Source organism: Oppia nitens, unplaced genomic scaffold, assembly GCF_028296485.1.
Source record: "Oppia nitens isolate AA-2021 unplaced genomic scaffold, nextdenovo-longstitch-racon4-pilon3 scaffold8_pilon_pilon_pilon, whole genome shotgun sequence".
NCBI classification, from domain to species: domain Eukaryota; kingdom Metazoa; phylum Arthropoda; class Arachnida; order Sarcoptiformes; family Oppiidae; genus Oppia; species Oppia nitens.
The window spans coordinates 3,382,501-3,398,917 of NW_026533252.1; the positions used below are offsets into that span (position 1 = coordinate 3,382,501).

Genomic DNA, 16,417 nt, shown 5'->3' on the forward strand with positions numbered 1-16,417 from the left:
TTATTAATGAATTAATAAAAAAGACTAAATACTATTAATTATTATATTATAAATTACAGACACACACAAAATATTTTGTTTACCGTTAATCTTATTAAATTTATTTGCTAATTATTATTAGTTTATATGAACAGTATTTGTAAGTGTGTGTGTGTGTCTTTGTGTGTGTGTGTATGTATGTGTGTGTGTGTGTATGTATGTATRTGTTWTTGTGTAGGTCTGTATGTGTGTGTGTGTGTGTGTGTGTGTGTGTGTGTGTGTGTGTGTGTATGTATGTGTGTGTGTGTGTGTGTATGTATGTATGTATGTGTGTGTGTGTGTGTGTATGTATGTATGTATGTATGTGTGTGTGTGTTTATATGTGACCTATATTTTTCAAAAATCATTGTTGTAAATGTTAGTGAAAATAGTGAAAGTTGTGTAAAAACCTGTATTTATATATACTGTATATATATTATGGATTTCTCAAATAATAATAATAATAATAATAATAAGATAATTTCCGCATATATTATATGAGGTCATATTTGAATAATTTTTTATTTTTATTCATTGATAGCAACAACAAAAAACATATAAATTAAATTATCAATAATTTGAAAAAATTATATATATTTTATCTATCAATAAACATATTAGCGATCATTTTAAATTATACTAAATTCTAGGTATTTTACAGAAATATTTTAAAAAACAACAACAAATAAAATATTTTAAATTGTTTTCCTAATATAACATATTATAGCTTATAACTTATAGTTTTACTTATATGTGGGGGTATTTTACAAAATAAATTATTGACTTTTAAAAATATATGTTACATTATATTTCTTTTATAGATGTACTGTATTAATATGATTATAAATTATATCTCAAGTTTACGATATACGACATTATAATTTTAAAAAATTAAAAAATTAATTAAAAAATTACTAATCAAATATTGAATTAAATATTTAAAAAATTGTATGTAAAAACTAGAGTAAAAGGTCATCAAGGTAAATAAAGTTAGGGTCAATAAAGAGGAGGAAAGTTTGTTGTTTAAAAAAATATATATAATTTTGAACCATATATTTACTTAACTTTAACTAAAACACACAAACAAACAAACATTGATATCTATGTGATATAATTTTCTGGGAAAATACAATTTATTAGTTAGTGTTTTACTCGAATAAAAACATTTTTGTATCAAATGTCTCAATATTTTTATTATTATTATTATTATTATAATAATGGATATAATCGACACATTGAAAGACTTTTTTGATTGTTATGAACAAATGTCTACCACTTATATCATTGACAACAACGACGACGACAATGATGAAGACATGGACTTAGTTATCGTTTTCTTCATGTTTATGGACTATACAAGAGCTTTGTTTAAGTGTATACTTATTTGAGAGGATTTCATCCATTAAAATATAAGTAATAAAACAAAAAAATATTTTCAAATTTACAGCAAAATAAAAACAAATCAGTTTTATCTGTGATAACAATTATTGTGGCGATGTTTTCAAGTTTTTGTTTGTTTGTTTAAAAAAAGCAGATAATCATATATATATATATTGTGTATTCAATACATACCATATAAAAGTAAGCTATGCTAATATTTATTTTGTTTTTTATTTTTTACACTCAAATTTCTGATTAATTATTTTAATTAACTCTATAAAAGAGTTTATTGTTTTGTAAATTATATATTAAAAACATCTTTTTAAAAGTTTTCAAATTTGTGCCAAAAAAAAAGTTTGTATATTGTTTTTATGCAATTTTCCAGTTATATTATATAGACGTAAACTTACTCAAAAAATGTTTTTATTATTATTATTTTTTAAAAATAAAGAGATTTACTATTTTAAATATAAATTATTTATGACTTTTTTTAATCTCTTAGATTTGCTAATTATTATATATATGTATATACTGTACTGTAAATTTAAATCATCATCTAAATTTATTTGTTTTTATAACCATTTATTTTTTATTACTATATTATTATTAAAACAACAAAAAAATTCAACACATATTGGGAAGACTCCAAATGTAATTTTATTAATAGGAAATGATTTTTTAGATTTTTAACTTTTTTAAATCAAAAACAATTTATACTGTATATCTAAAAGCAATCTAAAAAGCAAAAGTGATATCATTATTATTATTATTTTGTGTTGAATTTTTATATAACTAGACAACAATTAGGAAAAAATATATATATTAACATCAAACTATAAACTTATAAATTGGTTCAAACATTTCATGTCTTATTTATATGATATATATATATATTTTTGTGATAAATTATTTATAAAAAAAACAATTAGTGATTATAATGTTTGGCACATTTTTTGTGAAACAATTGACATAAAATTGAATATAATTATTAATATTTTTTAATATAAATAAAACTTAACTAAATTGATGAGACTATTAGCAATTTATTTTTTTTGTTATAAATAAAAATAAATATTTTAATTCCAATAATTTTTCATTCATATAATACAATTAACAACAATTTTTTTTTATAAATTACAGATATAATACATTATGATTTACATTATTTTTAAATAAAAATTACATAAAAAAATTATTAGTAATTAAAAAAACAAAATAATAATAAATAAATAAATTACATATCAATACATATTTATCAGACTTTTCTTGAGCTGTGAATCACATAACTGAGCGCTCAGTTTCCATAACTGTTTCCTTAGGTTCTGGTCGTCAGCCAATGGATTATATTTTGCTGATTTACAATCAGTAAAGTATTGGCCACTAATACCGTCGACATCGTGACTGACGGCCAGATAGACGAGTGTCTGTGCGCCCTCTTCTAGGCTCTTGTTATAGAGAAATGCTATAAATGTCAGAAATAGTTTGATATACCAGATCTTGTTATATCTGATGCCATTCGTATAGATAGTTCCCGGATGTACGGCATTGACGGCAACACCGGTACCATCCAGTCGTTCGTGTAGTTCCTTCATAAACATAATGTTTGCCAGTTTTGTATTACAATAGCTAACAAATGGATGGCTTATGTAGCTGTCGAATGTACTGATATTTTCTAAATCCATTTTACCAAACAAATGAGCGGACGATGATGTGATGACAATTCTGGAATTGGGTGTCGCTTTCATTAGATCCAGTAATAGATTGACGAGCAAGAAGTGTCCCAAATGGTTGGTCGCAAATTGCATTTCGACGCCATCGGCAGTCAAATGTCGGCCAAACGGTGCACCCGAACCGGCAAAACAAACCAATACATCCAACTGGTCTTCCGAGTCGAGCACATCTTCGCAAAACTGTCGAACCGATTGCAATGAACTGATATCACATTTTTTAACATAAATCTCTTGATTTCCTGTTTCGCTAATAATATCAACCATCGCTTCCTTTCCTCTTTCCATTGAACGACAGGCAAGTATTATCTTTGCCTGTCTTTTGGCTAAATCCCTGACTAATTCTTTGCCAATACCAGTATTACCTCCCGTCACGATCACTACCTTTCCATTTAATTCTCTATCACTTTTGCAAACACCGCAACTCAACCGAAAATATAGCCGAAGCATAAATATCGACAAAAYTGATAAAATTATCAGACAAACTAATAATGAAAATATTATTTCTAAATACATTATTATTATTATCGATATATTATTTTTTTTGTTACATTTAAAAAAAGATGTTTACTAAAAGCAAAACACAACACCAAAAAAAAAAAATAAAAATTGTTAACCAAATTGTGAAATGAAGTGAAACTGAAAGTAAACTAATATTTTGTATATGTATTTTTGAAAATATATATATTTTTTGAAATATATATATAAATTTGCTGTAACTGGAAACAACTGCTGACCTATAATTGGTTTGCCTTAGGATTTCATATACAATACAGTATAATATAATATAAAAATGTACCCAAACTTGTTGTCTATCATAATAATAATAATAATAATAATAATAATAATATGTAATACAGATCTTATTTCCTGAATTTCTACTTTTCTTTTCAAAAATCACTCTCTGATGTGTCGATTAAGTGTGTGTGTGTGTGTGTGTGTGTGTGTGTGTGTGTGTGTGTGTGTGTGTGTGTGTGTGTGTGTGTGTGTGTGTGTGTATGTGTGTGTGTGTGTGTGTGTGTGTGTGTGTGTGTGTGTGTGTGTGTGTATGTGTGTGTATGTATGTGTGTGTGTGTGTGTGTGTGTGTGTGTGTGTGTGTGTGTGTGTGTGTGTGTGTGTGTGTGTGTATGTGTGTGTGTGTGTGTGTGTGTGTGTGTTTGTGTGTGTGTGTGTGGAGTTATATTTAGCCATAAGCTATATGTGCCATAACTATTTCCCATTGATGTGGTCTACCCATAAAAATATGACATAAAAAATAATTATAGTTTTTTTTGTTGAGAGAGATTAAAAGAGATTATATGAATTGAATAGTATTTAAGTTTATTTGTTTACTATAATTAACATTCCGATGAAGTTTTAAAGTAATATTTCAAAAAATACTAATCAAATTAGTGCTCTCTTTCTCTCTCTCTAAATTATATTTGTGATTTTAATTTAAATTAAATGTTTTAAACTGTTTTTAAAATTTCTATTAAATTATCTTTTATAAATTTAATTTACTGATAAATAAATTGCAATAATATATACAGTATAATCTTATCTTAATAGTTATAAATATTGAAACAATAGCTATTAGCATGATATAAGAAATATATATAACTATCTAATCTAGCACAAATATATATGAGTCAAGTATTTTATATAACAGTATTTTACAGTATTTATTATAATAAAAAGTACTTTCAGTATAAAATACATTTATGGTTTTATAAATAAATAATTAGTACAGTGTATTGAATAATGTTTATTGTATTTATACTATAAATTTGTGATACATAATAAAATAATTTAATTTAAAATTTAGTTTTATATCTTTAAATGGTTTGATGTAATGAATTAAATTACTTTTCAAATAAGTTTTATTTAAAAATATAATATACTATTATATAATTAATAATTTTTAGTTTTAAAAACATATTAATTATTATTTATTGTTAATTTTTTAAATAATTACAATAGTAATAATAAGTTTGCTTATAAAAACGCTAAATGTTATGCTTATTTGTTTATTTTGATATTATAATATTTTAAAATTATAATCAAATGTATATGTAATGAATCACTTAAATACAAATATGAATTTAGACTTTTAAAATATAATAAAAATATAATTGCTTAATAAATACTTGCAAATACTTTATTATAAATTATGAATAATCACACTAATAATAAATATTTTTAAGTTTAAATAAATAATTTTCTAAGTAATTATGCGTTACTTAAAACAGTTTTATATTAATGTTTAGCCAAATGTTTTAACTAAAATTATGATAAAAATAAATTTTAATTATTTTTGTCTCATTTCTGTAATTAAATGTACCATTCATTTATATATAAATTTTGTTAAATTTGTTTTATTTTTTAAATATTTTATGATATTAGACTAATTGCAACATTATTACAAAATACTGTATATAAAAATATTTTTTTATTTGTAATATTTATTAAGTAAACTTTAATTGATTTATCTAATTTTTTTTTGTTTCACTAAATACACTTATATTTTATTTGATAATAAATACATTATATTAATGTCGTTATTTTTATTAGACAAAACAATTAAATTTTTTATCGATTTAATATCGTATTAAATATAAATTTACAAAAGTCTGCAAACATTACATTTCAAATAATAGATAATTTTCTATAATATCAAACTATATAATAGTGTATATTATATGATATTATTATTATAATTGATATTAAAATAATTTTATATTTATGTATATCTAATTAGGTTATTTTTTAAAGCAATTTTATTAGTAAGTTTTTATTATTTAGTTTTATTATAACACATTATTTGAATGATGCCATAATTTTTAAATTTTATAAATATTTTTAGACTAATTAATGATTTAAATTAATTTAATTTTTTTAGTTTAATAGATACGTTACATGGATATTTTTAAACTATAATTTATTTAAAAAATAATAATTTTCATAATCACATAAAAACATTTTTAATTAAATTATTACAATAATTATTAATAATAAATTCATAGTATTTATGCAAATAATTTAATCAAATCCATTTAGAGTCGTAAATAAATATTGCCAACTAATAAAAGCGATAAAATTAAATATACAAAATAATAAAAATTACTTTTGCATATCATTTTGTAAACAATTGGCTGTATTTTATTTTTTATTAATAAGTAAATAATAATAAAAAAAATTATTTGCAAATAAATAATTTTAATTAACAATTTATTTTAATAAACATTTCTCGTATTTTTCTGAATTAATGATTTTTTATTTCAATAGTATAATAATAATAATAATAAATAATTATATAAACATTATAAATAGTTTTGAAGGTTAACTATAAGATCTAATTCAAAAACATTTATAATTATATTTATATGATTCATAAAATATTATACTGTACTTGATATATGATTGCAATTTTTATTTTAAATTAATAGAAATTACTATAAATTTTATTTTATAGTATTTTTCTATATATATAATTATTCTATTAATTACAAATTAATAATATATAATTATTAATACTATTAAATTTATTTTATAATATAAGYTTGCACATTTTAACTAAGCTATAATAAATAAAAATATCAAAAAGACTATCAAAATATTTAATTTTAATAATTACATTAATTAAATTTATAATTAAAATAATACTTATAAGTTATACTTAAAGTGTACTTTAAATAAATAAAAATACATTTTTTACAACATTTATAATGTAAATTATACTGTGATATACCCGTATGTTATAGAAAAATAATATTAAATAAAATTAACAAATAAAAATACATGTCTYATATACAGTATTTATAGTTAATTATTTTATTGACTTTTATTTCTATGCACTTAAATTGTATTGCACCACAAATTGTGTTAATACGGTAATAATTATCAATTGATTTTATATAATATTAAATTTTATGAATTTGTGATTTTTTTTTTGTTTATTATAGAAAAAATAATGATAATTTTATAAGTTTTAATTAAATTTAGATAAATTTATATGCTATATGTAAATACACTGTATTTTCATTCTGTAGTTACTATAGACAAGGGTTTATATTATTAGCATTTTAGTATACAGTATAAGCTATGAAATTATCAGATAAAATATAAAACAGTGTTATATTAATATTATATATTGTTATATACGTTATATTACTAAAGTAGTGTATAATATAAACAATAATACAATTAACAAAGATTATAATCTAAAAATACAAAATTTCATTATGTATATACATTATATATAYATATATAGTATATTATAATAACCAGAATAATTGTTTAGACTAACTCAAACACAACACTCAAACACACCAATGATATCATCCCTTTCCTCTTGTTTTGCGTTATTTGTTAATATAATTTATATACAAACACATACAACAACAAAAAATCCGTAACAAATGTGCGATCAGTTAAAAACCTGATTCAATCTACTGATATATGTTTTAATAATATAAACTTTTTATGTCTCAATAAGAGAGAGAGAGAGAGAGAGAGAGAGAGAGAGAGAGAGAGAGAGAGAGAGAGAGAGAGAGAGAGAGAGAGAGAGCTTAGTGTTCACATTAGTAAAATAGTTTTCGTATGAAACACTGGGTTTCCTTCCGGAGCTGTCGATCCCCCGAACAAACTCAAAACTACAAGGCTATCCACTATTAGTTTTGGTTGAAACAACAGTTGAAAACTTGTATATATTATATGTATGTGTCGACTGACTGAAAAAAATTTATGAGACACACAGACACACATATTGTAGAAGTGATACTCCCTTTAAATAATAATAATAATAATATAACTTTGAAATAAAGAGAGAGAGAAAGAGAGAGAGAGAGAAAAAAACAGTGAATACTATTTATAAAGTCGAGAGTCGATTGCGTGCTCTCAACACAACCTCATCGATGACTACTACCTAACTATTAAACGACTACTTCAGTGATGTRTTTTCATTAGATAATGTTTCTATAGATTCAAAACAAACTTTATTTAGTTTTTAATTTGTTAACTGTTGTCGCTATCACTCAAACACAAATAAAAAGCTTATTTCATATATATATATGTATATACTATATATATATATATAATTAAGTTTTTTGTTATTTTAAATGATTGTTTAATAAACTCTAGTTTTTTTTCAAAATTAATTTGTTTGTTCATCTCATTTCCCTAACATTTGTTGTTAACATTGTGTGTGTGTGTTTGATGTGCAAAGTTTGCAATTATACTATTTATAGTAACCAAAAAAAAAATTAAAAATAATATAAAATTAATAAATAATTATATACCTTTAAAATTAATACATCAATTATCTCAATAATATAATAATAATAGTAATAATGTCTACAATAGCGGTGGATCCGGCGTTTAGAGTAATACCACAAAACTCAACATTTTTCAGCGTTTGGAGAATTGAAGTAAATGTCAATTAAAAATATATGTTATTTTCTTTATCTAAATTTATAATAATAATATTAATAGATTATTAATATTAGATAGCAATATAGATAGATATATTGCACAACTATATATCATTAATTTATTTGCACTTTAAACCTTGCTGAGATTTAACCTATTTATTAGAGAGAGAGAGAGATTAACCTTGTTGTTGTTGTCTAAGGCTTTTATTATTTATATATTATTTTATATTGTATAATATTTATTTACACAATTATAAGATATTTATTAAACAATAATTGTATCTAATTTTTTGATAAACATATTATTATTATTATTATTATTATTTACAATTGTCATGCATAATAAATTATTGCTATTTAATGAATGACTTGACACGAATTATTAGACATTTATTTTGTTAATTTATTATAATTATAATTTATATTTATATAAATTAATTATCGCACACATATATATTTACACACATGTTGTTTACTAAAATATAAATTATTTTTTATTTGATTTGTTTGACAATTAAAACTCAGAAATTACAAGTGGTTTCGGTTCCCAAAGAAAATTATGGACAGTTTTATGACGGAGACTCATATATTGTTATTTGTGTAAGTGTTTTGTCATAAAATGTATTATAATATATATATATATAATCGATAATTATAATAAATTATATATTTTTTTGATCATATATTTGTTTTGATAAACATATACCGGTATATACTGTATATATAACTGTTATTACTATTAACTACAACTCTAGGCATCGGACGGTAAAGATAGAGCCGACTCTCAATTGATTCCTCGAGAGGTCAAGAATGGTGTCGGTCTTGACATTCACATACACTTCTGGTTGGGCTCTAAGACATCCCAAGACGAAGCCGGTGTTGCCGCTTACAAGTCGGTCGAATTGGACGACTATCTCGGCGGTAGTCCCGTCCAGCACCGGGAGACTCAAGGTTTGTCCGTTTAAATTTACAATTGAAAAAAAAAATGTTTTCTCTGATAATATGCAATACATAATAAATAACAAAATTGTTCATAAAATTTAAATTATTTTTTATTATTATTATTTATTTATCATTTATTATTTTTTTTATTAACTATTAGGTCACGAATCACAGCGATTCTTATCATATTACAGGAACGGTATGAGGTATGTATGTATGTATGTGTCTGTGATATCACTGTATGTAATGATTTCAGAAATTTCAATGTCATTACATATTTTTTATTTTACTTAATTGAAATATTGTATTATTGTTTGATATCATTATAGAGTGAATAAATATCAGTTTATAATCACTTAAAATTTTAGTACATTTTTTTCAAATAAATAAATAATTGAAGGACTTTTAACATTATTACAAATAGTTATTTCAGAATTGAAATATTTTTTTTTATTATAATATATATAATAAATATTATTGTATTTTAAATTTATTATTTTATTTGATATTTATTACCCCCAGAGTTCTTAAGGGAGGCGTCGAAAGCGGCTTTAATAAGATAGACATATCATTGAAGCCACATCTTTATCAAGTGAAAGGCAAGAGAGCGCCGGTTGTTAGAGAGGTGTCGTATAATAAAAAAAAAATTACAATAAAAGCCATAAATAATAGTGCAATCAAATAATTAAAAAAGACTATTAAATAAATATATATACATTTTTATCTGTTATAAAAAAAGTTATCCGAAATCAATTGGGATCAGCTGAACGATGGCGACGTCTTCATACTGGACGCCTGTCGGTATATTTATGTCTGGACGGGTCAGTACGCCAACAATATGGAAAAAATTCAGGCCATTCGTGTGGCCCAACAGATCAAAGGCGAAAATGCACCGGAATGTGAGGCAGTCATCATTGTTGAAGATACTAACGAATCCGAGTTAAGCGGTTCCGAGAGAGAGTACTTTGAAAAGTATTTGCCATTCGCTGACAGACATGTGCTGAGCCATACGGATGTACCGAAAGATACGACCATCGAAATGAATCAACGACAACAAATAGTTCTCTATCACTGTACCGATGAGGACAACAATCTTAAAGTGTCAAAAGTGAAAACCGGACCGTTAGACCAGTCAGATCTCAATCCAAATGTTTGTATATTATATTATAAGTTAGAAAAAAGTAAAAAATTTGTTTAACAATTTGATTATCGTTTGAAGGATTCATTTATTATTGATAACAATGTGGCCGGCCTTTGGGTTTGGGTAGGAAAGGGTGCGTCGGCTAAGGAGAAAACCGAAGCCATGCGTAACGCTCAGGGATTTATAATGAAAAAGAGTTATCCCCAACATACCCGAGTCACCCGAGTGATCGACGGCGGCGAACCCATTGAGTTCAAGAATCTGTTCCGATCGTGGAAAGACTTGGACGAGTCTATCGGTTTGGGCAAAGCCTACAGCTTTGGCAAAGTGGCCAAAATTACACAGAAAAAGTTTGATCCGACAGTTTTGCACGAAAATCATGTGTTGGCCGCCGAAACCCAGATGGTCGACGACGGCAGCGGCCATAAAGAGGTTTATCGGGTGAAAAATTTCGATGTTGTCGATGTGGCCACTGATGATCACGGAAAGTTCTATGCGGGCGACTGTTATCTTGTTATCTATACGTACGGAGCAAATCAGACTATCATCTACTACTGGTTGGGATCAAAGTCGACAGTCGATGAAAGAGGAACGGCTGCCATGAAAGCTGTCGACTTTGACAATAATAAGTTTAATGGATCAGCCGTTCAGGTTAGGGTTGTCGAGGGCAAAGAGCCGCCACATTTCATGGCTATATTCAGCGGAAAAATGATTCTCTATAAGGGAGGCTTTGATAGTGGTTTTCATAATCGACAATCGGGTTCATCGGATGAGACCAAGTCATCGACTTTGCTTCAAGTCAGAGGTACCACTTCCTATAATACTAAAGCCATTGAAGTTGATCCGCTGGCATCTTCGCTCAACTCTAACGACGTGTTTGTTTTGATAACACCCGAGACTACCTATGTTTGGGCCGGAAAGGTAGTTAAAAAACAACTGTTTTTATTATTTTCTATTAAATTAATAATACTATATACAGTAAATGCTAATTATATATGGATTATATGGTATTTAGGGCAGTTTGGGCGATGAACGCGAAATGGCTAAACAAGTGGCCGATGATCAGGGAAATGGTATGAGTCTGGTGTCGGAGGGACAGGAAAAAGACGACTTCTGGGAAGCGCTGGGCGGTAGAGCCGAATATTCTAACGACAAGCGATTGCAAGTGGCCAACGATCCGCACACACCCCGACTGTTTCAGTGTAGTAACGCTAACGGACAGTTCACTATCGAAGAGGTGCCACATTTTGATCAGTCAGATCTCATTGAGGATGATGTCATGCTTTTGGGTAATTAAAAAAAATAAAACAAACAAAAAAAAGAGTGTATAATAAAGCAATAAATTATTTTATTTTTATTGACGGGATTAACCCATTTTATGGTATATATATATATAGACGCGTGGGATGCACTGTTCCTATGGATTGGTAACCACTCGAACCGGGATGAAAGAAAACAGTCGCTCGAAGCCGTCCAACAATACCTGATTACCGATCCGAGCGACCGGGACAGGGATACGCCTGTTATTGTATTGAAACAGGGCTGCGAACCGGCCAACTTTACCGGCTTTTTCGGTGTCTGGGATCATAGCATCTGGAAAGTAAGCAATCGTGAAAAAATGCTAAATATTTTATTACAGAAACGTTTGACAAAACTGTATCACATTTAATACATTGATAACAACAAAACACAAATGTATTGTTTAACTGTTGGTCAAACAATTTACTGTATAATTTAAACCTATAATATATTTTCACTTTTATTTTTATGTCTATATTTTCACGCTTACTGTATAATTTAAATTTTTTTCCCAATGATATTACAGTAGTGATAAACTTTTTATTTTTCACTATAGTTTAATGTGATATTTATTAGCATTATATAATAATAGTCACTTTTTTTTGCAATGTTTCTATAATTTTTCCTTTAATTTATAAGTTATGTTAAAGATATGTTAATCACATACTGTATGATCTGTATATAATACAGTATAATCTTGTAATTGTTTCACTTTAATGTTATATTTATTTTTAATAAATATAATTTATAAACACTATTATAATAAACTTTACTTTACTTTCTTTACTTCTATGATTGAACTTTTATTTTTAAATTTTAGGCACTTTTTWAAAAAAAACTATTTATAAATATACGAAAATCTATATAGTTTTTAGTTATTACATAGTTTTCTAACAAATAAATAAAATTCAATTCAATTTCCAACTCCAGAGAAGTAAAAGTTTTAGCGAAATTAAAGATGAKTTAAAATCGTCAAACAAATTGTCGGGAAGTGTTAGTAAACCAATTGATGTAAATGGTGTTAACAATAATAATAATAATAACATTAACAACAATATCAATATCAACAACAATAATATCAATTGCTATTCAACGGACTTTGATTCAGTCAACAAATATCCGATCGAAAAGCTATCGCTTAAAGAGACCATACTTTTGCCCGAAGATGTTGATCCCACTAAAAAAGAGGTCAGTTTTTAATTTTTTAAAAATATATATTATTTTGAGTTAAAAAATTTTGACTTTTTTGTTGTCCATTAATTTTACAGATTTATTTGACCGCCGACGACTTTAAACAAGTGTTCGGTATAACACATAAAGAGTTTCAGTCAATTCCCAAATGGAAACAATTGGATCTCAAGAAAAAAGTTGGACTCTTTTGAAAATAACAAACAAAAAACAAATTTTATCCCATTTTATCATATCATTTGATATCTCATATATGATATGATTGATAAATTAAAACACTATCTAATTGTTATCATTTATTTGTGATTATTATATATAGTAGTTTAGTTTAGTATATATTTAAAGATAATTATAAATTAATAATTTATACACACATTCCAAATTTTAAATGCATAAAAATATTTTATTTTTTAATTAATAATAATTCCAATATTTATAAAGATATTATTATTTTTGTCAATAAGTCAAATAGTTTTTTTAAATTTACAAAAATTCACTTATTTTTATGTATTTTTTTATTTTTATAGATTCATATAACAAACTTTAATTAATAATAATAAACGATAGACACTGAAAAAAAATGATTACTAAAATATGACAAAATTATAAATTTATAATTTAATATTTAAAAAAAAACGGTTCAATTCACACATACACACACACGCTTACAAATTGATATCTTAAATAATAGTTAATCAATAATAATCATCACTAGTAATTAATATATTTTAAATTTTAAAGATAATAATAATAATATATTAAAAATATATATATATATCAATATATACTGTATTATATTTAAGTGACATTATCATTATAATTAATGATCATTAATTTACGGTAATGTATATTAATTGAGTGAATTTTTTTTTGTTAGTATTTGTTTGTTTATCTGYAATATTACTCTATTTTTTTTAAAAAGATATTTAACAAATATTTAGTTTTGTAATTATTCGTCAACTTTATACATAACTTATTCTTTCTCATATTATTATTATATTTTTTGRTAATAATTTTTAATTATTATTATTAATTTAAATTATATAATATTTGCCTAAATCGTGAGTACAAAAAGGAAATCGTTTTTGTTGTTGTATTTAATTTGAATTAATTTACTATAAAACGTGCAAATGTCTGGCTATTGATCCTGTTTTAACAATTGTGTCGTTGTGTGCCTCGTATGAGATGTTCGGCTGGAAGCCTGTCCTCGACTTCAAGATTCGTCTAAAAAAAATGGTTCACCCGAAAACAAAATTGATAATCAGTTAAATTACGGTAGATATTATAAAATTTCAAACAAATAAAAAATCATACCCTATATTCAAAACTGATTGTTCGCTACGATAACTACTCGTCCAAATCGATATCTTATCCATTTTAGGCCTAACATTAACTACAGCACCGCATATCTGGTCGCTATCGTCGCCGAACGCTTCGCCAATCAAACACAACAACTGGCGGCCAAACAAACAAAACAAATAGTGAATTACATTATCACAACTTATGATACAATGACCGCTTGCTTACCACTTCGAGCCAAAGTTCATCGACGGTTGGATTTTGTTGATTAGGTCGGGCCTGTCTCTTGTTGACCATAAATAGCCATCGGCCGCCCTCTTTATTGGCCGTGTCCTCCCACATCGGTCGGATGCCGTGCTTGAAAATCGAGTAATCGCATCCGGAAGTCAAACTCGAGGCCAACTGTATGTGATTGTATAAACTGTCGGTCAATAACAAAAAAAAAAGTGGACACAATTATTATTAATAGTTTAAGCAATCAATCAATCAATCATTTAAAAGACACTGATGTTAACGTACGCCCAGAAATCTTCGACAGTATCAAAGTGTGTTACATCAAGAAGGTTGTCCTCCCAGGCGCTWCCCTTACCGCCGGGTCTGTAGTACCACAGTTGCCATTGATTTTGTAGCGGATGTTTGGTCACCACTTCGGTGGCGCCGGCAGTGGCATCTGCTGTCTCTTCTTTAGTCGAGTCGGTCGGCGGCGATACCGCTGCTGCTGTCGAGTTGTCGGCCTTTGACGACGACGTGTCGTTCTTCACCTAAAAATCATCGGTCAATACATATCCCAAAATCAATACAACAACTCCTTGTAATTCATTGACAAACCTCTTGTTTCTTGACCTCCGATGTCATGTCTCGTCTATGTCTATAACTTTCGACAACAAACTCTAAATCCGATAAACAATTTGTTTATTAAATTTAATATATTTTTTTAATATTTGATTTTAATATTAATATATTATTTATATTATTAAAGACAGCGATTGTTGTAATACAAAGTGTGTTCAAAATGTGAGTCAACGCTATCTCTCATTAACACTGAAAGAGAGAGAGAGAGCTATAATACACACATACATAGTGTAGAGGTGTTCGCCCGCCAACACTGCAATATACAGGTAGAGATTCAATATAGAGATCGATACGGACGTGCAAATTGTAATATTTTTTTGTTGATTTATTTAATATTAATTTATTAAATATTTGATGAACTTTTTTCATTCAATATAATGATAAAAAAAATTATTAATATTAATTTGTTTGGTAAAATATTTTTTGTATTTATAATACTGTATTATATGTTGTTATAAATATTTATTTTTTAAAAAAACGTTTAATTTTTAGTTTACTGCAAGTTTTTATGGCTTTTTTAATATATATAAAGTCATAGTATTTGTGTAAAGTCCTCTATAATACTGCAGTTTGTATTTAATTTTATTATTAATAATAATATAAATTTAATGTACATTAAGGGGGCAATCATATACCCAATAATAGCTGCACTAAATGTTTTTTTTTTAAATTAATATTTATTTTTGTTGTTGTTGTAAATGTATAAAATAAAATATTAAATATTATTTTTTATACAAATTTAATAGATATTAAGAATTAAACAATATTTTACACAAAAAATAAATAAATTTTACAGTATTTTACTAGTGTTGTACACCTATTAATAATAATATTAATTAACATAAAAGTGATTAACAATTCTAACATATTGTTAACTTACTCTACTATTATCTATACATATGATTAGGTGTACAACTCATATTATCCTATGATAACATAATTAGGGTTCGATTAAATTCCCTCCCTCGTCTATTTTAAAACTAAAAAAAGTTCCTTATGTTCTCTTTATTTCCCTGGAAATTCCTAATGAATCTATTTCCTAGTGCTACCACCTATTTTAAACTCTAGAAACAACACATTTTATTATAATATGTTTTGACAAACAAATAAATTATACTAAACTATATTTTAAGTGGTATTTGATAAAAAATGTAATATCACT

The 16,417-nt window shown here is 25.8% G+C and overlaps 3 protein-coding genes across 3 annotated transcripts in view; 1 reads left to right on the forward strand and 2 right to left on the reverse strand.

The window, feature by feature from the left end:
• The window catches only part of LOC128964417 (retinol dehydrogenase 11-like), a 6,094-nt gene extending 2,519 nt beyond the window's left edge, over nucleotides 1-3,575 (reverse strand). The window contains exon 1 of the mRNA XM_054311006.1: nucleotides 2,660-3,575. Within this exon, the coding sequence (XP_054166981.1) occupies nucleotides 2,660-3,575 (916 nt within the window). The remainder of the gene's footprint in view (nucleotides 1-2,659) is intronic.
• A 4,849-nt stretch (nucleotides 3,576-8,424) lies between these two features.
• On the forward strand, nucleotides 8,425-13,467 carry LOC128964183 (advillin-like). The gene is made up of 11 exons (XM_054310741.1): nucleotides 8,425-8,531; nucleotides 9,060-9,134; nucleotides 9,290-9,485; nucleotides 9,637-9,682; nucleotides 9,999-10,101; nucleotides 10,216-10,626; nucleotides 10,696-11,538; nucleotides 11,633-11,906; nucleotides 12,015-12,217; nucleotides 12,847-13,104; nucleotides 13,185-13,467. Exons 1-11 carry the CDS (start codon nucleotides 8,454-8,456, stop codon nucleotides 13,296-13,298), a joined length of 2,601 nt encoding a protein of 866 aa, XP_054166716.1. The 5' UTR covers nucleotides 8,425-8,453; the 3' UTR covers nucleotides 13,299-13,467.
• A 666-nt stretch (nucleotides 13,468-14,133) lies between these two features.
• On the reverse strand, nucleotides 14,134-15,326 carry LOC128964262 (eukaryotic translation initiation factor 4E-1A-like). Its single transcript, XM_054310840.1, has 5 exons — nucleotides 15,232-15,326; nucleotides 14,923-15,164; nucleotides 14,632-14,824; nucleotides 14,419-14,558; nucleotides 14,134-14,328 (listed from the first exon to the last, which is right to left on the reverse strand). The coding sequence occupies exons 1-5, from the start codon at nucleotides 15,256-15,258 to the stop codon at nucleotides 14,220-14,222; spliced, it is 711 nt and encodes a 236-aa protein (XP_054166815.1). The 5' UTR covers nucleotides 15,259-15,326; the 3' UTR covers nucleotides 14,134-14,219.
• Nucleotides 15,327-16,417: the final 1,091 nt, after the last annotated feature.